This window comes from Oreochromis niloticus, linkage group LG14, assembly GCF_001858045.2.
Source record: "Oreochromis niloticus isolate F11D_XX linkage group LG14, O_niloticus_UMD_NMBU, whole genome shotgun sequence".
Classification (NCBI taxonomy): domain Eukaryota; kingdom Metazoa; phylum Chordata; class Actinopteri; order Cichliformes; family Cichlidae; genus Oreochromis; species Oreochromis niloticus.
In genome coordinates, this window is record NC_031979.2 from 3,228,439 (window position 1) to 3,255,244 (window position 26,806).

Consider the following 26,806-nt stretch of genomic DNA (forward strand, 5'->3'; position numbering starts at 1 on the left):
ACTACAGCATCACACGGTCTTTTAACCCCCCTTCCCCACCGGCCTCGCCCACCTCAAGACCAAATGATGCTGGATGATACAGCAAAACCGCACAGAGGCACATTCTAAGACACACTCTGCGTTTGACCCAGACAAGCCACCCAAACACAATCTCTCTTAACACTTCAATCAAATTCTTCCCCGCTGCACTGATAGCCCCGCCCTGCGGACCGACGCTGGGCTGGCGAATCGTGCACAGTACAATGTGTGTTTTCATCCCCCCCTCACCCCCTATCCACTCAAGCCTGCCTGGCTTTAAACTGCTGTCCTTTTGTTCAAGACAGTTGTAGTCCATGTGTCTGTGTGTAGATGCATGTAGCAGTGGGCTGCTGGGGGCAGGGACAAGGGGTAACTGAAAAAGGGCAGCTAACAAAACTCAATTGTCCTCAGAGTGGTGGTAATTGCATTTGATTAAAATAATGACAGCGTGTCGGGACAGAATGGAGGGTCCCTTGGTGGGAGTGTTGAGGGCCTGACACTGAAACCGAGGAGGAGAGAGTGACATAGAGCACTCACCTGTATCAGCACATGAGACCAGGGCACAAGGACAACACCACATGGAAGAGAGAGAGAAAACAGCTCAGTCATGAAATGATCTATTATATATGGCAGAAGTTTGATTTGGCATTTAGTAACAATTTTAAACAATATTTCCTTTGCTTACAGGAAAGCAGGTAATTCCATGGAACATTGTGACATCCTTTAAAGTGAGTTTAAGAAAATAATCCCAGACAGATAAAGTGGTCAGATTACTGTTAACAGTGTCCAAACACTTATCAACCCGACTGCATATATGACAGAAAATAAGGGAAAAAAACTAAACAAGAGGCCCGTTTCCTCTGCCGTCCAAAAGAAGCAGATTCTAGGGCCTCTGAATACATGTCAGGGCTGTGATAACCCTAAAAACTGTGGCATTCGCCACCTTCATGGTTAAGTTTAAATAATTAAACATACTGTTAAGTTCAGGGAACGATCTTATGAGACAAAGAGTGACAAGCAGTCACACACCGTGTTCACCTATTTATTTTTTCACGAGTAGCACATGTCTCCTTGTGTACGACCGACAAACCTTACTGGACATAAAAGACGGACTTTCTCATCACTTTCCGGAGTTCAAGTTTTGCAACACGGACCCTCCGTTTGCAGACCCCCCATTCATCTCACCTGAGACGCCTTTGTTCTGGGCCCGTGGAGGCCGCAAACGCCGACGCAGAGGGAGAAGATCTGGCGTTCTGGTTCGACTGAGACGGCGCACTAACAGACCACCGTTACCCAGCTTATTACTGGCTAATGTGCAGTCTCTGGAGAACAAGCTGTGCGAGCTTCGGGCACGGATCTCATTCCAGCGAGAGATGCGGGACTGCTGCGTGATCTGCCTCACAGAAACCTGGCTATCGGACAAGGTACCGGACTCCGCAGTACAACTACCGGGGTTCTCTGTGCACCGCGCGGACAGGTCACAGGAGCTTACTGGGAAAAGCAGAGGCGGTGGTGTGTGTTTCATGATCAACAACAGCTGGTGTGATTATGCGAACGTGCACCCGGTCAAATCCTTCTGCTCACCGGACCTGGAGTACCTGATGGTTAAGTGCCGGCCATTCTGGCTACCGAGGGAATTTACAGCAGTGATTATTACGGCTGTTTACATTCCCCCACAAGCCGACACTGACCGAGCACTCAGGGAACTGTACAGCGCGATCAGCAGTGAGGAAACCGCAAACCCAGAGGCGGCGTTTATCACGACCGGGGACTTTAATAAGGGTAACCTGAAGAAAGTCTCACCAAAACTCCACCAACACATCCATTTCAACACTCGTGGAGACCGGCTTCTTGACCACTGCTACACCTCTTTCCGGGATGCGTACAAAGCCCTCCCCCGCGCCCCATTCGGCCAATCAGATCACCGCTCCATCCTGCTTCTACCCGCCTACAGGCAGAAGCTGAAACAGGAAGCTCCAACCCTGAGGGCGGTGCATCGTTGGTCGGACCAATCGGAGTCTACGCTGCGGGACTGTTTTGATCACGCGGACTGGGAAATGTTTCACGTGGCTGCTAAAGACATCGATGAATACACAGACTCAGTCTGTGGATTTATCAGAAAATGCGTGGAAGATGTCGTCCCATCCGGAACAGTTAAATCCTTCCCAAATCAAAAACCCTGGATTAACGGAGATGTTCGCACGGCGCTAGCGGCACGGAGCACCGCTTTTGCCTCCGCGAACACATCGGACTACAAACACGCACATTACCAACTCCGGAAGACGATCAAAGCAGCCAAACGTGAGTACAGGGACAGGGTAGAGCAACAGTTTGACAACCCTCGGAGTATGTGGCAGGGACTAAACACGATCACAGACTTTAGAGGGAAAACCAGCACACCGCAGACCACGGCCTCTCTGTGTGAGGATCTAAACGTATTCTACGCTAGATTCGACACAGCGAACACCAGGAGACCGGACAGTGTGCGCACCGCGGATGACGTCAGTGCGCACACTGTGTCTGAGGAGGATGTGCGGAGGTACTTCAGGAGAGTGAACCCACGCAAAGCTACTGGTCCGGACGGGATTCCCGGCCGCGTCCTCAAGTCATGCGCGGCTCAGCTGGCTGGAGTGTTTACACATATCTTCAACCTTTCCCTCTCTCTGTCTGTAGTCCCAGCCTGCTTCAAAATGGCCACCATCGTCCCTGTACCCAAATCCTCCACCATCTCATCATTGAACGACTGGCGACCTGTAGCCCTGACCCCCATCGTGAGCAAATGCTTCGAGAAGCTGGTCAGGGACTTCATCTGCTCTGCACTACCCGACTCACTGGACCCTCTACAGTTCGCATACCGCCACAACAGGTCCACTGATGATGCCATAGCCCTGACACTCCATGCTGCCCTGTCACACCTGGAGAAGAGAGACACGTATGTGAGAATGCTGTTTGTAGATTACAGCTCAGCATTCAACACCATCGTTCCCTCGAAGCTGGACAGGAAACTGCAGGATCTAGGACTGAGCAGCTCCCTCTGCAGCTGGATCCTTAACTTCCTGTCTGACAGACGCCAAGTGGTCAGACTGGGCAGCACCACCTCATCCCCCATCACACTGAACACTGGTGCTCCACAGGGGTGTGTACTGAGCCCTCTCCTGTACTCACTCTACACCTACGACTGCACGGCCACTAACAACTCCAACATCATTGTGAAGTTTGCGGACGACACTACAGTGGTGGGTCTTATCACCAACGGTGATGAGACAGCCTACAGGGAGGAGGTCAGCGCCCTGACCCACTGGTGTCAAGACAACCATCTCACCCTCAACGTCGCAAAGACAAAGGAGCTGATAGTGGACTTCCGGAGGTGCAGAGGAGTACACACCCCCATCACCATCAACGGCGCCGCTGTGGAGAGAGTGAGCAGCTTCCGCTTCCTTGGTGTACATCTGGCTGAGGATCTTACGTGGTCAGTACACATAAACAAGACAGTGAAGAAGGCGCAGCAGCGCCTCTTCTTTCTCAGGAGACTGAAAAGATTCGGCATGAGCCCCCGCATCCTCAGGACCTTCTATCGCTGTGCCATTGAGAGCATCCTCACTGGATGCATCACCACCTGGTATGGCAACACCACCGCTTACAACCGCAAAGCTCTCCAGAGAGTAGTGCGGTGTGCTGAACGGATAATTGGAGGTGAGCTTCCCTCCCTCCAAGACATCTACAGGAAGCGGTGCCTGAGGAAAGCGGGGAGGATCATCAAGGACTCCAGTCACCCCAGCCATAAACTCTTCAGACTACTTCCATCAGGAAGGAGGTTCTGCAGCATCCGGTCCCGTACCAGCAGACTGAGAGACAGCTTTTTCCACCAGGCCATCAGACTGCTGAACACGTCATAGACACCTCACCCTCACTACGGGAACTTCAACATTATGCACTCCATACTGTACATTAATGCCACTGTTTTGCACATACCTACCTCTGTATATTTTATATTTTATATATCTTATTTTATTGTTTACTCTATTTCATTTGTAAAACATGTATATACACACTCACACACACACACACACACACACGTAGAAAAACATATTTAGTACACACATTCAGTAATGTATATACCTTTATATATGGTACATATATTTATTACTTTTTAGATTAACCATTTTTATATTTTGCTTGTTGCACGTTATTGTATTTTGCACAACTCTGTTGCTTGTGAAGCTTGCACACAAGAATTTCACTCGCATGTACTGTACCAGTGTACCTGCACATGTGACGTGACAATAAAGGTGATTTGATTTGATTTGATTTGATTTGATTTGATTTGATTTTAACTTCTACCGTTGCTTTGGTTTTAATTACCTTAAAGAATTTCCATACATGGCTTGTTTTAGGTGTTTGAAAAAGCAGTGTTGATGTATTTCTGGCAGTCTCAGAGGACTGATGTAGAGACCTCATAATATCACTCTTGCTCCCTCTTTCTCCACATCAAAACGCAAACTGCTTTCAGGCAGTAAACTCAAATACAGGGCAGCATGAGCCTCCACACTTAGCCATTCTGTCCTTTGCTGTGACCTGCAGCGGCTGGCGGTGCTGTTAAACAGCCTCTGCTTTTGATGCGCGCCGAAGCCAGAGAGAATGAAAGGGATAGAAGCTTTACAAGTGGTCCGACAGCACAAAGTGTCTCTGCTCTCTGTAAAAGCAGCGCTTAGGGTCAGAACGGGGGACGAGAGAAAAGAAAAGAGCACAAGAATAAGAAAAACAAGTGTGCGTGTGCGTATGTGTGTGTAGGAAAGAGAGATGTGTGTTAAAGCCACAGAAAATATGATTGCCGGTAGGGATGTCAAGAGTCTCTGAAAGGAGGATGTCTAAGCTGGGCTCAGACTCTCATCTCCTCACACAGCCTCGCCCTTTCCCAGCATCGCTCTCTTCATTTATCCCTTACACCTTCACAGGAAGTTCAGCTTGGCCCTGGAGCAACTTGCCCCTCCTCCTCTCCCAACAACACAATCACAGCAGTGGTTCACACAAAAGGAGAGGCAACAGTGAGTGTGTTGTGTATTAAGGGTCACAGAGATGTCAATGAGCCTATGAGGTTCTGTGCCTGTCTTCCAGAACGGAACATCCCTGCATCGCACATGAATCTGTAGAGGCACTTTAGGGTTCGCTCTAGTAATATGTGACCATGCTGACATACGGATAAACAGAAACATATTATATTTCCACCAGCAGTGGTTACTCTTCCCTGTTTCCCTCCAAATGCAAAGGTAAAATCCTTTTATAATGGTGGCAAGGCAAGTGCTCAACTTTTTTATTCTTAGCTATTATGTTAAGTTGGGTTAAACTGGATTTGACTGGGCACGTTGGAACGTAATAACAGTTAACACAATTAAAATAAGATTCTCAATTTTATTTCTCCCAGACTTTTTCTCATGTATCACAAATACATGTTTAATGGACTTCCATTTGATACTTTGTAGCTTCCCTACTGTCGCTCCTTTTTTAGGCAAACAACGGAGCGGGACTCGCCAACCTGGAACAGCAGAAAAAGCAAACTTCTAACACAGCTGATGTTAGTTTTCATCGCCAAGTAGTTTAACTTTTTAAGCTGAAAACAAACTTGAAGGAGTGACAAACTAAGTGAAACCTGCCTCACTGAGAGGTTTGAGACATGGTTACTCTGGAATGAACGGACTGTGTTTTGGACCTTACTGCTAACCAGTCCCCAGGCGTTAGCTTGAGTTGAACAGCAGCTGAACAGATAGTGAAAAACAAACAAACAAACGAAAAAACAATGGAAAATGGAGGAAAAGGCATTTACAAAGACAGGCTACTTGGTGGGTAAAAAAAGGTTGTGCATCCTCAGTGTGTGGGTGATGTAGCAGAAAATCTGATAACCATCAATCACAGGTTAATGTAATGTATAAAGTAGAGAAAGAAAGTCATGTTGCCGTGTTCTCTGTTGACTGTAGTACATATGAGAACTGAAGCAACAGGGTCCTGGGCTCGAGTGGCTGGCTCGGGCCCTTCTGTGTTCTCTCGGGTACTCTGGCTGCCTCTCACAGTCCAAAGACATTACTGTTGGTTAACTGGTGATTCTAAACAGGATGTAGGTGTCAGTGTAAGCGTGAATGGTTGAATGTTTCTCTGTCGGCTCTCTGACACACTGTGCAGGGTGAACCCCACTCCAGCTCCCACTGTGACTCTGAATTGGATAAGCAAAGAAAATGAATGGATGGGTAGATAACAAATGAGACCTTGATCTGAACTTGGGTAAAGCCCTGTCAGGTTATCATTGTGTTACACTAAGGTTCACTAAACACTGACCAATACTCTAGGAGGAGTCGCGATTCCTGTGAATTGTGGACAGACTTGTGAGGGATGCCCCACCATGGTACAAGCTCACTGCTCCTTTGCTAGCATCCCAGATTTTATGACAACCAAGGAGAGACGGTGGGAAATTTTTATTTTGTTACAGATGTAGACAACTTTTCATTGATTTTCCAAAATAAGATACTGGCACTCAGTGAGAGTCCTTCTGGAGCTATGAAACAAGCGTCTTTCTGCAGAGAATGTATTTTACACCGAGCAGCATGTGTTTAAGTGAGAGCACACTACGGGCAACAGAACATCCAAAGTTTACATGGTTTATTCAGCCATGTGTGGCAGCTTGTCCTCTGAGTTCATGCACACTGGGCTTTAAAGTTCAAGGTCCTCTTCGCTGTGCAAGAGGCCAATTTCGCCCTCAGTGTCCAAATATTTACTGTCCAGCAAGTGCAGGCTGTGCAGTACTGAGAAAAGCTGTTGCCTGTCTATTAACTCTTGGCTATATCATTTGCATTGAGCAATATGACGGATTACAAGCATTATGAGGCATAAAAGAAATTCATTATACAAATATTTAGAATGAATGATAATGGCAAATGAGCCACAATGTAGCAAAATCATAAAACACTTGAGGCTGTTACACAATACTCAACTTAAAAGTTTATTGGTTCTCTCGTGTCTTCCATAGTATGAATTTGCTTCAGTAAGTACCATTGTGGCCTGTATGGAGTTCATTCAATATAGCCTCAGTATGTAACCTGTGGGAGAAATGTTATAACGCCTTCTGTGGCTATGAAAGCAGCCTTAGTCTGAAAAAGTAAACAATCCATTCTTTATTTGTAACCCAACAAAACAATCTAGAAAGATTTGATAAGAGATTTAAACCTGGATTCAGATTTAATAAAAACCTATCAAGCTCCATCAATAGTGCTGAGCGTTGTCTACCTCTGAGTAACAGGCTTTCATTCACTACTGTTAGTTATTATGGTGCATAGTGTAGCCACTGAGGAAACGTGACAAATTACTTAAGACACAGAGCCATTTATGTTGCAGTGCTTATGTATGAGTGCGCTGTGATGAATCTAATGATGCAAATTCTAAATATTATAATGAGAATAGACAGAAATAATGTGAAAAATGCACCAAAGAAACTCAAACAAATCCAAACAACACATCACCGAAGAGATTCTCAAATCTCGCAGGAACCCCGGTCAGACGTAGGATCCGGTGTTTGTGGCAATTTGCCACACGTGCAGAATTTGTTTTCACTTGTGAATCTCCCAATGCCATGAAAATGGAAAAACCAGGCACTGGAGTACTCATTCATCACACTCAATTCAAGAATGAAAATTACTTAAGCTACTTAAAAGAAAGAGAAGGTGTGGCAATACATTTGTAGGCCTGATTTATTTATATTTTAGAATTAGAAAATGTTACTAATTTATTTTAACCTGCAACAAATGTTTCACTGTGCAGGTCAGGGTGGGAATAATTTCCATCAAAGCTGCCCATTATACAGACTGCAACACATGATAGCTGCAAGTTTATGATACTCAGACAGTTGATATTTAGTTTGAAATGTATTTTCTGTCATCTTTTTATTATTGTATAGTCTAAGACACATTGAGCATCCTTTCATATTTGTTCCAAGAATGTCCCCATAAACAAACAATAAATATGTAAATATGTAGTCTATCAAAATAACATTTCAACTATAGTACATATTGTAGACTCATTGTACTGACTGTGTAGGAAAAATGATTTTAGAGAAAAAAAACCAGGAGTTACTCTCCAGGCTTCTGTCAACAAAGTCAGCAAGATTTGTAGGTCTGCGAAACAAAACCCAGGACAACAAATCTCCCATGCCGACCTCAACACCCTGCAACAGTAGGCAGGTTTCTATTCGTTCAACAATATAACGCAGCGTCAACATGCTACATTACAAGTGCTTCCTCAGGACTTTCCTTCCTGTCAGAGAGCAAAAGCCATAACTACTGTTACCAAGCAGCGAACACTATAAAATAAACAAATCAAGAAATACTTTTTTTTTGGAGGCATTTTTAAGCCTTTCTTTAACAGCACAGTGGAGAAAGTCGACAGGAAAGCAGGTGGGATGACACAGAAAATGAATCCAGGTCCCTACGGTCAGATTCATGGGTCACCTGCCCAACAAGGTGACTTTCTTACACGAAGCCAAGACAATCGGCCTCCGCCTCGCATGGTTTAAATCTGTGCTCTCCGTCATTCTCCTTTTCAGACTGGAACCCACCTCCTTCCCACCTCCACTTTGGACAATAAGCCAGAGCACTATTCAAACTCTTCACCACCACCAGTGTCTAGACTCCAGGGGGTCTGGTACAAATCCTATCACCGCTTGGATTTCATTCTGCCACGATGGGTCATCAGAGTCTAAACGCCAAACACATTAATTTCTCTATCACAATGAGTCATGTTCATTTCTTCCAACTGATATCTCCTTATTGAAATGACAGAAAATTATCAAGCTGATATATTAAAATAGTTCTACAAGCAATGTCCCTACAGATTACAAATGCATGTGCACATTTCCAAATAGCATCTGAAGGACAGGATGAATGTGGAGGGAGGATCTCTTGGCACACAAAACTGATTTATTGCATTTCTAGTAGCAAAAATTAGGAATGACTTTCTTTAAGAGGGTTAAAGAAAGCTAAGGAGAATGGGGCAAAAGAAGAGAGGAAAAAAGGATGGAAGAACCGAGGAGGAAGAGAGAAGCAGATAAAAGGAATAACTAGATGAAGAGAATTAGAAGTTCCTGACTATCAACAACAGCGGGACAGTGTGTACCCTTCATGAGTGCATGTCAGTGAGTCTTTTAAGGTGAAAGTCTCAGCAGATGAAAATGGAAAAAAAAGGTTCAGATACTTCCGAGTAACAAAGGATCTGAGATACTAAACTGTTCTTATGTCTGCTGAAATTCTACAACTATACCTTTTGTTATTTGTCAAAGGAGGGAAATTATTAGAGCTCCCTTTCCTCACAATGAATCATCAGATTCAGTGAATCATTCCAGCTGCCAGACAAAATAAAAAAAACTAAAAAGCCTTCCTCTGAGTGTGTGAAGGCCAGGACAAGCCAGCTCTTGAGAGAGAGACAGACTGGACAGCAGTGCTTGGAAGCTTCTGGAGTGTTTTCCTGGCCGAAGCTCCAGTCAGACTCCTCGGTGTCCTTCAGAGTAAAAACAAAAACATTTGAAGTGTACAGCTCACAGCTAGAGAACATCTCTTATTTGTTATCACTTATGCTCCAGGCCCAGTTTACATTCTCCTGAGTGCGTCCACTGGGTTGTTCATCCGGAAATTTGTCCCCTACACCCCCTCCTGATTTAGATTTGGGGAGCAATAAAACTTGCTGAGTTGTTGCCTTGGACAAATAAACTGACCAAAGTGTTGATATAGAGACGTCTGAAAGAAACAAAAAAAGGAAAAAAAAGGAGGGCGAGGGGGGGCATGTCAGGAGGAGAGAGACAATGATAGCTGCTGGTCTCTCACTCCCTCCTGTTAAAGTTTCCGGCGAGCCAGTAAACATGGCAGCGTCTGTCTCCTGTGGGAGCTAAGGGAAATGTGTTTGTGTGAGAGTGCGTTGTTGAGTAGATGTGTGTGTTTATGGATGTTTGTGTGTGGTGATGTGCTGCTTGTCGGTGCATGTATGCATACACTGTCTGGGTGCTTGTCAGTGTGTGTGTGTGGAGGTCAACATTTCCTCTCTGTGAGGGAGTTGTACTGGGGCCAAATGCCCAGCTGCTCATAGGTGTCTGTTTACAGACTGATTCAGACCTAACAGGGAAGACTCACACTCACACGCACACACGCCTTGTATCATTCTCAGAGAATTCTCACAAAAAATGCAACATACAAGGTTTGCAAACTGATGCCGTGCGATTTGTTTGTAAGAGTGCACACTCAGAACATCAGGTATTTCATCACATTAGTACATTAGTAATTACATCACCTGAAACAGTTACAGACATGGCACTTAAACACAGTGATTTCAGGATTTACTTGTTAGACCTTGTTCTGTAGTTAAATGGTTTGCTCAATTACTCAGAACAATGTGTAATTCTGACTGACTTTGACGGGCACATTTGAAAGCTGGACACAAATATCTACTTATGTAAAAGTGCCTGCAGTATAATGTAAATACACTGAAGTGTGTTGACGTCAGCGCGCGATTATTCTTCAAAACGAGTTTCACAACAGCAGTGAGTGCACATTGGTCCCAAGTCTCTCGTAGGTAATAAAACAGTCTGAGATGTGATGACTATGAAGGGTATAGCGCGTCACATTTGCATCAGTTTTCATCAAAAAACAACCGTTTTTCTACAAGATCTACAGCATCTGTACTGTGAGACGTCAGGTTATCACAATACTGACAGAGACAACTCACAAAAACTCACCACACATAGATTCTTCTCAAAGTCCTGCTTCACATGTAAATGCACAGTCAGTGTTGTGAAGGGACAGATTTCATCCAGACACATAATCTGTTCATAAAGCTAATCCTAACCTAGTACCTTAAACATAACGGTTCGTATGTAGGACTTTTCTGCTCTACCTGAGCACTCTAAGTGCTTTATACAACTTCATTCACCCATTCATGCAAGCACTTTTTTCTATGCTTTTCCTAAGTAACTGCTTTCTATCCAACATTCACACACATTCACACTCCGATGGATCCATCACAGAGCAACTTAGTATTCTTGCCCATTGAGACTGGAGCAGGGATCAAACCACCAACCTTCCAATTAATATCAGACCTGCTTTTCCTCCTGAGCTGCAGCCAAACCAGAAGCAATCCTGAGTCTCCACGCTCACGTGCTTTAAGTTTACCTGCGTTTGCTGTACTGCAGGCAGTGACTATAGGCCCAAAACAACGTTCCTTGATGGGACTTCATTTTTCCACATAATAGTGTGTAATACTGTGATTGTGGTCTGCTTGTTTTATTTCATCAGATTAAATAAGAATCTTCTGAGAATCATTTAGAGGGGCAACAAGCTCAATCAAGTCATGTGTTCTTCACATCACAAAAACAAATTTGAGTGAACATAAAACAATTCAAACAAAATACATGTAAAGTTTTCCTAAATATCATAATCTAATAATATGTTATGTTATATTAGTTAACTGTAAACAATAGATGGTTAATGCTGGCGTGGTGGTTAGCACTGCTGACTCACATAAAAAATGACACTGGTTCAAATCCCAGCTGGGGTCTTCCTGTTTTCAAGTGTCTGAACGGGTTTACTCTGGGTACTTTCAGGCTAACTGGTTATTGTAGATAAAATGCTTGAAGTATATCAAATAAAGCGCTGTATGTATGTGTGTTGTACAACATATTTAGCATAAAACACCAGACAGTACTGACACCAAATGTCAGTAAAGTTCTGAAAGGAATAATACATCTTTTTCTTCAAAGGAGATTTAGTTAGAAGGGAAAGAAGATATATTAAAAATCTCTTATAAGTACAGACCAAAAAATAAATCACAGGTAACAGAAAAATGTTTTATTGTGCATTTGTATACTGAAATACTGAAACGCACAGCTGAAAAGAACTTTCTTACAGATTAAGATTTAAGATTTTTGTGCAATAAGTCGTGCACAAAGTGAGTACTAACAGCAAGTCGGTTACTGTGCAAAGAACATTTCAGACTTATTGTTACGTGGTGCAGTTAGAAAGTCACACAGCTAAAAATCATAAGCCATACTCGATCTGGCTGATCTCCCCTTCTTTTCTGTGGATGCTGCCATTTCAGAAACTGCACTTTTTTTTCATTCTGTTCAATACATTTTTCTGTTTATCCAGCTTCTGCTTTGTCACCACAGCAGGTAGCGCTGCATGTTTGATGTGGCAGATTTTTATGCCACATGTCCTTCCTGATTCAATCCATAAGGGACTGAACTAAGTACCTGATTATTATCTTATTTTATCAGGTGAATGTGTAACCAACTAGGCTATTGAGGAACTTTACAATATATAAAAATGTTACATATTTAGCTTTCTACCCTATCAGGACTTCATGTATACCTGTTGCTTGTACAGTCCTTATGTTGATATAAATAACAAACTTAACATCAAAGTGATTTTTTTCTAAACCATCACTAGTTTTTTACTGATCAGAATTATATTCCTGTATGTACATGATGAAAGTGTCAGTATGTAAGTTATTGAACTTGAAGTTGGCATGGCACATCTTCTTCTTTCAGCACAGCTTAAATACATATGTACAACATCACATTGAGACTAACGATGATGAAAGGATGTTTTAACTAAGTTAGGGCAGATAATCCTCTATGAGTGAGACACTTGCGCCTCACATGAATGGAACAGAAAGAATTACTGTTACTTTTCCTTTTTTGTCATAAATAACATTTCTGAGAGGACACGGAAATGATTCCAAGTGATAACGAGACTTAACAAGAATTTTGTCTTGTTTTCTGCTCTCTCCTTGCCAACACCAGACCCCGTGATTCTAGTCTAGCTATTTAATTTGGGTCTAAATGATGATTTGTGCTGTGTGTAAAAAGATCTGTGCTAAAAGATCAACTACAGTATGTCAGCAATATACAGTAGACAGCCTGAATTCAAACAGAGAGGATCCATCCTACTGGTCTAATTTAATTGAGCAACAACTAAAACTGCTTCTTGGAACTTGCTGTGTCTAAAGTTTTAATGAAATTAAAATTCATTGCCATGTTAAATAGTATCCTACATAATGCTTACAATGTAGCAAAAGGCAGTCACAGAATTTGTCAATGTATCATATTAGACTTTGTATTAAATTCACTTGAGTTTTGCTACATCGTACTCTATGTAGCAAAACTTGCTACAAAGTTGCAGGGCAGCCTGGCTTTTCTCATTAAAGGTTAGACCTTGTCGCTCTTACATATGTTAATTGGTAAGAGGACTGGAGGAGTGCGAGCGGGCTTAGAGGGAAACCTGGACGATTAGAATTACACCTGTGTGTGTGTGTGTGTGTGTGTGTGTGTGCTGTATAGTGACACACAGCTGGGGTTAGAGAGACTGATTCCAGGTAATATGAAGTGAAATTCAAATTGCAAAACAGAAACAGATTTTTTCCATATTTTGGTAGAAACCGTGTGTGTGTGTGTGTATTAAGGGTATAAGGGTTGCCCTTATGTTTTTAACTAAGGCCTATTTTGGAGGCACACTGGTGCACACACACACGTGACATGACCCTGGCTGACGGCTGATGACTGAGGCCTCTTCAACAACACACTTCTGACCTTTAACCCCTCACCCCTCAGACCAGCCTCCATTACCTCACAATTACATCCTACAAATGGTTTTCCCTAGGAAGTGCGCACGTATGCTTCTGTGTGCTTGTGTGTCGGTGTTAGCTTCTTCCTTCTTTTCATTCCTGAGATTTCATTTCTTTCTCTTCTTTTACTTTCTTTCTTCCTTCGTCCATGCCTTCATTGATCTATTTAATTTTCACGTACTTTCTTTAACCATCTTGGTTCCTCCAATTTAATTCAATTTAATACACTTGTATTTGTATATAGCATGACACAAAGGTGCTTCTATGTCCATTATGCAGCATCTTTTTCTGTTTAATTCCTCCTTCCATCTGTTTCTTTTGCTCTCTTGTTAAAATTCCTTTCATTCATACAGATTTTTTTAGGAATAAATTTTCTCTTTTTTTAATGTTTGACTACTTTCTGACACAAATGTTCATATGAACAAATAAAACAGTATATTTCCATAAAATCAAAAACAATAATTTAGCCATACACATACATACACATATACATATATGGATCAATGTTGTCAAGTGAATGCATCCATATTTAGGTTTTGCACAGATAATGTTTTCTTCAGAGACGAGAGCACCCCAGGATACTGATTTGGCCTGAACCCCCAGAGGTCATATGTTCTGACCTTTAGGAAGCAGTCAGCAGCAAGCCCACAGGGTTGCAGGTAGACTTGGATTAATGCACACTACCCACACACACACACACACACACACACACACACACACACACAATGATATGACGAGTGACATGTCAGAGAGCAGCAGCATGTGCACATATGGATGGCTTGAGGGGAAATCAAGCTGTCGCCTCTCAATGAACTCTAACAAAAGGACTATTGAAAATAACAAGACGGGCTCTCACAGTGGCAGTTCAAGAAAAAAAAGTTTCCCTTTGTTAGTCATGGCAACTTCTCAGTGCCGTGCCATTCAAACACCAGATCCTCTCAGCGGTGCCAAACAGGTTTTACAAGGGTTCACTGCACTTTGAAGAGAAGACCACTGGGTGCAGGTATCAGAATACTAACATCCGACTTTGGCATCTTAGCCTGAAAACATTTCTGACGTTGCATATCGCAACAATGAAGTTTGTTGCACATTACGATGCTTTAAAACGAATATGGTTTCCTTTCAAACGTCTGCACAGATGATTTTTACATCAGTAAAACTACCCAGTGGTTATTCTTGGGTTTTACATAGCCTTATAAAAGTCTTAAACTTGCTGGAGTGTATGCTTGCGCTCTTACATAGGAAGTGTCGGGGATCTGGCTTGGGTTCAGTGCACTTTATACTCCTACCACAATGTTTATTATTTCAATATTGGTCAAAGATTGGAATCCCATCCCTAAAACACGCATGGGTCTAATCATTTTCAAGTCCAACTGAGGTCTTGTACTGCCATCAAATGCACAAAACCGTCTGAGCAGGAAAGTTTTCAGGGAGGGGGATGCCCGATTTGAAACTCCGGCATCAGTCTGTCTTTATGTTGCATGATTGAGCTTCTTCGTTCTCTGCACTGCTTCCCATAAGATCTAACTTAAGGTCTTCATCCAGTTCCCAACACAGTTTTCCACTTAAAGGCCACTTTTGAGTTGAGTCTGTGCACTACCTTAAGATGCAATTTCAACTTTTTAGGCACTAAAAGGTACTGGTAACACAATACCCTCATCAGGATTTTCTTGGCTCCAGTACAAGCAGCATGTGTGTGTGTGTGTGTGTGTGTGTGTGTGTGTGTGTGTGTGTGTGCGCGTGCCTTTAGGTCCGACCAACGCTATAGACGGATGGGATCATCAATTCTTATTTAAGGCCATTTCATTTCATATGACACCCTCTTATTACAATAAATTGACTGGTCATAGCTGTTTTGCAACGGATGTCGAGCTGGTGTGTAATTTCCCAGTGGCTCAATTTAAGATAATGGTATATTGTAAGAAGCAGAAAGAAACATAACCTTTTTGCCTCAGCAGTGTTCAAACATTCAGTTAAGCATGATATATGGGCTGAAAACATTGACAATATCAGAATTTTCAAAAGTGGTGGAGAGAAAATAAACAGTGGGGACATGAGAGAGGGTGAAGGAGCACACACAAATATCAATAAACACTCCTCTTCCGTCTCGGAAGCTTCCTGCTTTATTTGATTAGGCCGAAGATGGAGGGAGGGTTGGGGGAGAAAAAACAGCAGTCATGCTCTTTTGCTTTTCTTCCTCCTTTCCCTTCCTTCGCAATCTCTAGCCTCTCCTTAATGGGAATGGGAAGTTTGGGAAGTGGAGGAGAGGGGTGGGCTGCAGCTAGCCTCAGCCTAACCTCCCCCATCTGGACCGGAGGGGAGGGGGCAACTTGCCAGCCTCTAGGCTACTCCCCAACCCTTCCCAGCTGTTGGCTGTTCAGGGGCAGAGCCCAACCCCCTCCCCACCCACCACCCCCAAGTGTGTGTTTTTGGTGGGCTTGAGAAAGCATTTTTTCATAAACAATTGCCATATCCTCCACCAGCTGTTGACCCCATGGCTCCTGTCCCTGAGCAGAGCTTGGGAAGCAGGCAGAGTGGAATGGTTTTCATTTAGGAGACTCTGCTTTGCAGGGGAGACTTGCTAAAGGGTGCTTGGCCCCAGTACTGTTAGCACGCTAGCTATAATACAGAGCCTAGATAGGTCATTGGTTGGGGGCACGAGATGTTAGCTGATAGTAGCCACAGTGACAGCCCCTTGTGTTTTGAGGATCTAGCTGGGGGCTCGAGGTGCTTAGACTCAAGTGGCTTCAATATCTGTTTGGCAGAAACGATCTTACTAGGCTTGATGCTAAAACTGATCCTTTTACTGTTGCATTCTTTAGCTTTTTGATAACCTGGGGACAAAAAAGAAGCTGAAATTGAAATATTACAAATGTCCAAGTTTTTCTGTGACGCTGAGCAATGCTTGCACTTTTTGTAATTTTGTAATTATTTTTTTTGCTCTTCTGAGCTGCAACAGCTTGAACGAGGATTTAAACTCTACACCACTGGTATCAAACATAAGGCGCTCGGACCAGAAGGGGTACACTAAACAGCCCAGTCTGTAGAAAATATTATTTACCTGTAGTCTGGCTGTGTAGTTATAGCTCTTTCGCAACAGTGTCTATTAACTCCTGTATTGGGAAAAAAAGGACAAAAACCACATGCGTTTCTGAAACATTGGCTCAGTGTGGCCCAGAAGTCTCTCAAACTTTCACTTTTAAATTAAAAATTTACCTGAAGATACTGGTCGTCAATAGACTAGAACAGCGATCCCAGGGGTTTGGTACCGGGCCTCGAGAGTTGAGGCTTGGGTGTGAAAATAATTGGTTTGCAGGGTTTTTATCGGTTTTTATTGTTATTTTTTATCGTTCTTATCATTAAGTCAGTTTCCCTGGGTCTTTTCCCGTGTGTTATGAATAAATCTTCTTTCTTTTGGTACTGATACTAGTTTTATTTTGCTGCATTTATCCACGACACCTTAAAGGCCGGTAAATATTGTCAGACATAAACCGGTATGTGGCGCAAAAAAGGTTGGGGACCGCTGGACTAGAAGGTGGTTTTCAATAATAAAAAGGTGAACTGACCTGCCCGTTCACCTTGCACTTATACGGGGGACATCTTTCTAAAGGTTAATGATTGCCTGCCCAGAAAACAAAAATCCCTGCTGCCCGAAGGCGATCAACTCTATGTAGCAACGAACATAGCATACTATAACAAAACCAAGTTCAGCTTTAGATATATGCATGCATCTACACTGGGAGTGCTCCCAGGAAACAACAACAAAAGAGGAAAAAAACCAAGCAAACAAAAACGCTGCCAAACGGGAAATAACAAAAGACACCATCGCCAACAAACATCTACCACCTCCTACTCCCATGTCCTAAAAGAGCCGTGCCATTGAACGCGTTGATGAAAAATGGATTGCATGCTTGCCAGTCAAGGTGGGTACAGGTGCCAATGCACTATGTATAAAATCAGATGGCATGTTTGTGCTGATGCAGTATGTATGAGGCGGCTGGGCCTCATGCAACATTCAGCGCGCTGGGGAGGCCGTAGGTGAGGCCAGCACAGCCTGCAGCCAAAGACGTCCGCACCTCCGAGTGCGTATGTGTGAGCTCAAACTGAGCTTTGTCACAGCTGGCTGGTGGATCCACACATTTAGAAACACAACTGGGATGAGACTCACGCAACTGCAAACACGCCTCAGCAGGGCCTGCATTACACAAAAAAAGCTATTTTTCAACTTGTTTCATAAAACACATGCAAACGCACACAGGAACACACCCAGACAACATGCACACTTTGGCTTGGCAGACAGTCTTTGCTCGGGCATCGCATTTGAACTTTCACCTCAAGTGTTGAACACCCACACACACACACACACACACGATCGCTTTCTTTGTACTGGTCTGCCTTGGAATTGCATGGTAATACTTCATTATGGCAGCACTGTAATTTAGGGGGAATGAGCACTTCAAACGAACGGCAACCCACACACAAGCACACAGACAGGGTTACTGTAAATGTGTGTAACCTAGAGTTCTGCTGGGACCAGTATCGTTTTTTTTTCCACAACATTCCCAGAACACTCCAAAATACACCCGGACAGTAATCAGAGGCACGCTGTGAGGTTATAATTGTTGGAGCTGATTACAAAGTGGAGAGTAATGATTCAAATTGGGAGAGGAGTGCAACACAGACTTGTACATAGCAAAATGTGAACTCGGGGACACAGGGTGTCAGCAGGGTTCACATTATTAAGCCTGCCTATAGTAAAGTTACGCCGGAATAAATTACGCTTGGTGGTTCTTTGAACTTTGCAAAGATGGACCGTCTTTGCCCACAAATCACTTGACTGTGGTGTGACGTCCTTCTGTGAGATTGATATGAAACGTTTAGCTTTCAACTTGTTAAGACGAATAAACCAAATGCTCTTCAGGCAGGTAGCTGTATCTACATCCAAGTATTTAAGAAGGTGACACAGTTTGGTTAATTTTGTCTTTACGTGTGGTTACATTCAATTTGTAAGTGAATCATTCAAGGTGTGATTGATAAGCACAGGTAACAAAATTATCACATTACTTTTAAACAGTCTCTGCTGTTGGCATACAAGCGTGCGACTATTTCTTTGATATTTAATGACATAATGAGGAGACAAAAGGTCTGGAGTTGATTCAAATGCTGAATTTGCTACAGAGTTATTAGTGAGCGCTGAAATTTTAGGAGAGACAAAAATCCACAATTAGGTGGAATCTTACAAAGAAGGAACATGCTGTTGAGCTCGACGACACAAAAATGACAACTGAAGAAAGCTAAAGTGAATTCTTTCCTTGGTGAAGAAAAATCCCGTCACAGGCTCGAGCCATTTCACGAATACTCACGCAGGCTTGTTGCGGTCAAACTCTACAATCAAGCAATGCCTTCATACGTGTAAATACAGAGAGTTTATCCCGAGGGTTTACATGCAAACCACTGGTAACAATCAAGAAGAGAAGGGCCAGATTACAATACCGAAAACATCGAGAAAAAGACTTAACATAATCAATCAAACATGGTGGAGCCAATGTAATGTGGTGGACATGTATGGCTGCCAGTGAAACCAGTACACTACCAATTGTCCCAAACAGATAGGATGTCACATTGCAGTAATGATAAATAATCCCCCAAAATATAGGGGTAAATGAAAATCCGGAGCTTCTCAAGGCACAGAAATGAGTCACTTAAGAGACCACAGTCCTAATTAGCATGCTTACTTTTTCCCAATACAAATATGAGGGCAGAGGACCCACAAACAAGCAGTAACTGAACGTGGCTCCATTAAAGCCCTGGCAAAGCATCTTTAGGGAGGATACTTTGGCTACGTCGCTCTCCGTGGATTCCACACAGTTGGCGGGAAAAACGTGCAGACTACTTAATACTGTTGGACTTGTGAAAGCACATATCACACATGAGCGTGCATGCATGTACAATTCTGCATGATAATGTATGGATAAAAGAAATGTTCTACTTGGTTATTAAGGAAATGTTGTGTCTATTTATTCATTTGGTTTAAGCAAAGATCCCCTTCATCCCCTTAATGTGCTTCTTATTTATGTTTATGTCTTGAGGCCATTGTTCTTGTGATTTGGTGCAAAAACAATAAAACTGACTCGAATTGAATTCAGTGAGAAAACTCCAACAATTAGATGACCCCCTATGAGCAAGCACTTGGCAACACTGGAAGGAAACTTTCTCTTGTAACAGGAAGAAACCTCAGCCAGAAACGAGATCAAGGACGGGTAGCGTAGTATAGGCACACACTATAGGAGAGAAGTGGTATATAAAGGCATGTGGAGTGAAAAGAGGTGAGCAGAGAAGAAATACTCAGTGCTACACAAGCCTGACAGTTCAGGGTCACCTGCTTCAGCCCTAACTATCACCTTAATCACAAAGGAAACATAGAGGGCGTCTGTGGCACTACAAGAACTTGTACAGAAGAATTTTAATTTGCATATGAGGAGAAGCTAAAATGGGAGAAATATGATCTCTCTTTCTAGTTCTTGTCAGAACTTTCAGGTATCTATATCTATGAATAACACATAAGACACATGCACACAGACAGGACTTCAATTCACACTGTCTCAAACATGCTGCACAAGAGGTCTGCATAATGACAGGCTGTCCTCTGTCCTCACAAATTCACTGTAATGTTCAAATGAGCTGGAATTGAGAATAAATGGTGTAGTATGGGCGGCTGTGTGAGACTCTGCACATCTCTAAAAACTCCCAGCCTAAAGCAAAACATGTACAAGTTTAATGATAATGCAATATGGAAACATTTACTGAAAATCACATGGATTACATAATGGACATTTACATGTGAAATAAGATTGGATACTTTGAGTACACAAAAATACAACTTTAGGGACTCGTTATTACAGACAAGATAAATTTATTGGTTACTGAAACCAGCCGTCAACACATAATGCTGAGGTGGTCCAGGATACAGTAATCCTGTTTGACACAGGTGCACCACAACAACTGAAGGGTTAAACTGAAAGGTGAGAAGTTCAATTTTTCATCTCTTTCAATTTAGAAAGAAAAGCTCTTCTTTTAGCTGGGCCAACACTGTAAGGCAATACCTGGTATCACAGCAGTGAAAGCAAACAGTCTGGGTGAAAACTATCGAAACACTTTACATGGATACCATTAAATACATAAATAAAAACCAGTGAAGTGTTTTGACTCCAGGTCACAACAGGCACTGTTATGATGCAGAAGCTTGACACCTGATGACAGACTAGGACGGGATCGTTTTTCCTGCTGGTTTGTTGAGAGTACAGCGACGTTCATAGTAGCACACGGCAGAATTCTTATTACTCACCAAAGCAAATGTTCAGAAAAATGTCATCATGAAGCACCAATGCAGACTATGTCCATTATCATCACCTAATAGGGAAGCACTCCTACAAGGTCATTTCTATAAAAAAATTAAACATCTGCTTATGCCAGACTCTATGGGCAGGACCGCGAGGAAACTCTGGATGAGTCTCATATTGTCGATTACTCTGCAGACACGAGTGCACTTGTGCACTTCCTCTCTCATTCTGTGACCCTTCTTTCCATCTCGTCCTAAGATGGACGTATAATATGTGCTTTATTCTCTGCCTAAAGGGCAAATGCTGTAGAGTGTGCGCTGAATATGTTTGTGTGAGTTCCTGTGCAGAAAAATTGAATCACAATAGATGCAGCTGAGCCCAATGTCCTGTGGTTCAGTCCCCAGTGAAAGCTGTGAGGACTGTGTAACTGCTCCTCATGAGGCAGCTGATATTCTGAAACAGAATGAATGTATTTCATGTATATGTAATAAAACCTAAGAAATAATGTACTTGTTGGTGTTAATTTTAAGTGTATAACATGCACTCTAAAAAAAGCTCAATTATTTTAGGCCATATCATATTTTTCTCATTGTTATAGCAAATGACCTCTCCATCGCCTTTCTCAGGAGTTACACAAATTATAATATAATATAGAGATTTAGTAGCTACTTTATTAACTTTTCCTGCTTGTTAATGGTAACAAGAAGCTCTTTCAAACAGTATATTAGGAGGCTGCAACTCAATTTATGCAGACTGGGTCAACAGGTTTAGCTACAGTTGGACCAAATGCTTGAATGGGCAAGAATCCTGCTCCACTGTATGTTACACTCAATGCATTTGGAGAAACTAGCTTAAATATTAACGTTAGGACTCATTTCTTAATAGTGAATGTTTAATTTGGGTATGACATCTTTGTGATTTCTGACTCTGTGGAAGACTGTTTTTACATCCACAACAGCAATGCCTTGTTTCAATTAATTATAGCACAAAGCCAGGTTCTCCCATACTCCTTTTACAACAGAGTCTGTTGGGCAACTCCAAACATCACCACCTAACATGGCCATTCAGTTTTAAAATCTTGACCTGTACAGTTATAGGTTATAAATGAAGGAGCGTCCCTTCTGAGTGGTTGAAGGAAAAAATGGATTTTTCTGGAAGATGACCAACGTACCCTAACTTTATTTGCCAACCTGACCCAGACCCCTACAAGCAGTATGGCTAAACTTGTGATTGGTGCACCATTAACACAACCCTTCTATTCCAGCTTCCTGGCTGAAGCACCTGATGGATAGGAACAAAAGGAAAAATATAAATATGGCCTTATGGTAAATTACTGTATTAAGTGGTATAAATACTTTTTACAGGTACTAAGACAGTTTTTGTAATACATCTAATGATTTTATTTAAATGAATTTGGCTCAGGATGGCTACTATCTATAAGGCCATAACAGAACAAAAACAAATGGTTACACAAACAGAAAGGCAGAAAAGTAGAAAGCTGTCCATCTTCCTTTCTTCCTCCTCCTCCTTCTCCTCCAACTCCTCCTTCCGCCTGTCCTCTTCTCTCATACACCAATGATAAAACAATGGTTGGGTAGTGAAGAGAGGGGGAAAGGTGGAAGGATGGATGGATGGATGGATGGATGGATGGATGGATGGATGGATGGACAATGAAAATGATGCATGCTTGTGAGGAACAAAAGCAAAGCAAATCAATTGAACTGAGGTGACTGGCAGAGCGAGGACTTCTGTTTTTTAGGAATAACCTGCAGGAGACAAACAGGAAATAAAAACAAAAAAGGTTTGCCTTTAAATCTTTGCTGGTGAAATAGATATCAAATTTTGTTAGCATACTTGTTTTTCCTCAGGATGCATATCCAGGGTTGGAGGGTGGATGAGTGAGTAAAGCATGCAGTTAGTTTAAGTGCATATAACCCCAAAGACCCCCATTTGTCCTCAGTAGCTTCTCCTGTAGCCTAAAATGTTACATAAAACGGAAACATTGTTGCAACTTTTTACCATTTGCACAGTTTATGAAGGAGCTGGAGGAGTGCTGCACAGGATTATTTTTTTAAAAAAATTCCAAATGTATAAATCTTAAAGGCCAAATGAAACTTGACTTTCTGCGGCATTATCAGCAGGCTCAGAGTAAAATGTAATTTGAACTGCGACCAACCAGAACAACAAAACGAAGATGAGATGTCTGTGTTCATATTAAACACACCGACCTGCCCAGCACAGAAAAGTTTGAGTGGACGTCTGTTTGAGGGCCAAACACATTCTTTAGAGCAAACTGGTTCCCAGTTTAAAAAACAATCAAGTCTACCTTTAAAGAGGCCTTTGGCTTTTCTATGGCAGCTTTTGGGGCTAGCAGTATGGAATTTTTGGCTATGATATTCTAACGCTCACAGGTTGCCACTAGCATGGTTAAACCACTCTCGAGCAACGATATTGCCCACTTACTGATGTCGACCTTGGAACAGAATACATGCACCTAAACCGAGGTAAACTGTAATCAGCAAGGTGAGTAAAAAGATTAGTAATCACGGAGGAGTTTTGGCAGAGCTGCAGGCAACTGGAATGCAGCAGTGCTGACTGGGAAAACACAACCCCCTCATTTAGCCTGATGGAACTGTAAAGTAGCTAACACACGCAGGGGCAATTGTGGCTGTTTGTGTGTCACTATGTGTGCTTCATTAGCGTGCACCTTGGCGTTGTGTATTTCTTGTGCGTGAGTGTAATGGGTACCGTGTGCTTGCTGAGGTCTTGTTTGCCCATCTTAAGTCAATTAAAAGGAAATAAGGCGGCTCTGACCGGCCCGTGAACCAGCTCCCTCAGCTGAGAGCATGTCTGCACAAAAAACACACACACACACACCGGCTAACACAGGGAGGCTGATAATGCTCCACTACTGGCAATCGACCCTGTGCCCTGCTGTGTGAGAAACAATGGCTCTGAGACTGGGTGAGCACGTATATGTGCACACGCGTGTGTGTTTGTGAGTGCAAGTTTGCGTTAAGTACGGCATGTCTGACAAGGCTTCAGAGGGAAACAGTTTAAGACAATATTAGACACAAATGCTGAACACACATGCACACATTCCTGTTCTTTCGACAGAGAGCCAAAGAACACATTTGTATCCTACAGGTAGGATCAGCAGCACAAAACACGCACACACACTGCACCTTGTTAATCAAAAGCTTTGGCTTATATTGTCATTAAGCTGAAACGAGTTACTGAAAAAACACTGGTCTAAAACTATATCCTACAGTTGTGGTTAGAAGTTTACATACACCCATCATGGGCATGAATGTCACGGTAATTGTGGGCTTTTAATGATTTCTTTGAACTGTTCTTTTTCCAGGGTGGAATGATTATACAGCATACATCTTTAATGACTTCATAAAACAAAGGATTGAGGATTAAATTCATTTTTTAAATTTCACTGAACTACACAGGGTCCCAAGTAACCTACTAGATAAAGGGTCCAACAAACAACACAGACATAATAACCAGAGCGCTCACTATGAAAAACTGCAGCGATCACTGGCTGCATTGTAAAAATGACCTCACAGGTGGCTACAACAACACACTAATAATAAATTTATGTAAAAAACAGAAAAATTTACATTAATCACATCTGCCTGCAGCCTCTCTCCCATCCACCAGTCCCACTGCTCCGCCTCAGTCTGCAGCTCTTTACGTCCTCAGCTCTGCTCTTCTTCATTTGCTCTGATTCGTTCTCCACACTCTGAACTCTCTGCTCTGATTGGCTTCACTTCCCCACCTGCGCTCCATTCAGCCGCCAATAATTATTCATCTTTTATCTAACTAGTCTGGCTAACTGGCTATCAGGTAATGGCTAATATTGCTAATAGTTCTCACAGCAAGAAAGTCCTGAGTTCAATTCCGCCACCAGGCCTCAGTGTACTCCTGTGGGTAGTGGGATTTTTTTTCTGTTGCATTTTGGGTTTTCAGCCTAAATAAAAACTGCTTTTTCTATCACAAGAGCAGTCACCTCAAGGCACTTTACACTGGAAGGTAAAGACCCTACAACAAGACAGAGAAATCAAATGACCTTAAAGGAAGTGCTTGGAAACACTGGGAAGGAAAAACTACTTTTTAACAGGAAGAAATCTGCAGCAGAACCAGGCTCAGGGGAGGAAGTTTATATTTGTTTAATCTGTACACTGAAGGACATATCCTCGTCTGAGTTTCAGTACTATGAAGACACTTCTTACTAGGGTATATTGCCATGGTAACTTGGCTATAAACAGTTTTATAGTGTTATATTCCAAAAATAGGGCAACTAATTTGTGCCTGCTGACTCGATATCAAACTGAAAAGTAGACAAAACCTACATTTTTATCTTTATTCTTATTCTATATTTATACATGCTCTCAAAGCATTAAATACCAGCTGAAAGAAAAACAATTTTAATTAAAAGAGCCGGGCCTGATTAGTACCACACCATCTCTTATGTTAACTTTACATCTCAACAAATATCAGTAACAATATCGGAATTTAGCACTAAATTCCCACACGGTTTAACCGAGGAGCTCAGAGTATTTGGTACTTGATAATCTGATGACTGTGTGCCAACATACTCAGCACCTCGTGGGACAGAGACACCTAATGTATAGAATTAAACTCATTTACTAATTCAGGATTTCTGTTATTACGTGCGAACCCACTGCAAAGAACCCTGTTTACTAGGACAAACGTCATGTAATCAACAGTCACAAATTTGGCTGATTCACAGGGTGAGGAAAGCAGGACAAAGCATCAGAATTATAAACTAACAGCAGTGTTTTAAAACTTGGTCTATGAAAAGGAAGCAAAAGCAGTTATTTATGAAATAATCGTATAAAGCATATTTTTAAGATACTGAGGATTGACCTCTGAAAGTATAAAGGTATGAAGTGTATGTATGTGGCTGCTGACTGTAAATTTTAGTTTTATTCAGTAATGCTCTGAAATTAAAAGTCTGTTGTTGTGATTTTTCTACAACAACAGACAAATACAACAACACATTTCTACAAAACAACACAAAACACAACAAAAAATGTACCAAACTTTTTAAAAAGAAGTATTTTCTTGTAAAATACTGTGTTAAAGATGTTTGTCAATTCTAGAAAAAGAGTGCTTTAAAAGGATTGGGGAACATATTTTATTTTGTAGATCGTGTGGACTCAAAAGCTCTCTCTCTCTTTGACATTAAACATTTGACCAAATGAAACAATGAAATATTTTTGAACAGGAGCTTCCAAAGGTAATTGGGTTGTCTCTTCTTTTCCCCCTCAGCCACTGAGGTAAAAGCTTCTTCTTCTGTCTGAGGATTTATCAGGCTCAGACCACTTGCTGCCACCAGCATATAAAGAACTTGATGGTAGAGGCACCATGACACAGGATATCTGTCAAACCGGGGCTGCTTTTTCAGCTCTTTGTCCACTCGTAACCTTCCTGGGATCCTAATTAAAGGAAAGGTCAAGTCAACTTGTTCAGTGATCACATTCTCTGCGGTCCCACTGTGAGCAGCATGATAAGTACCGGTACTAATGCACTGCTTCTATCCCATGACAATCCCAGAGTTGTTCTTGCAGAAGTGAGGGACCACTTAATCCTCCGTGCCCAAACAGCTCGTAATAAATAGTCTACATTTAATCCAAAATACTGAGGAGCAAGGGTTAAGTCTTTATCGCCTGCAATGCCAATGTTCTCCTTTTTACTTGCACTCACATTCTATCCCTTTGTAAGCATCGTTGTAATACGGTCATTGTAAAATCAATGGATTAAAATCT

General features: G+C 42.2%; 1 protein-coding gene across 5 annotated transcripts in view; it reads right to left on the reverse strand.

Moving 5' to 3' along the window:
- Positions 1–26,806, reverse strand: part of bcas3 (BCAS3 microtubule associated cell migration factor) — a 315,717-nt gene that overhangs the window by 119,481 nt on the left and 169,430 nt on the right. Inside the window, exon 24 of one of the 5 annotated variants that reach the window (XM_019367612.2) lies at positions 59–555. The exons of 3 other annotated variants lie outside the window; for them this stretch is intronic. In XM_019367612.2, the coding sequence (XP_019223157.1) occupies positions 416–555 (140 nt within the window). In that variant the 3' untranslated portion in view covers positions 59–415. Of the gene's footprint in view, positions 1–58; positions 556–20,418; positions 22,772–26,806 lie in introns of those variants that run through there. One more of the 5 variants, XM_019367617.2, reaches the window with a different exon arrangement.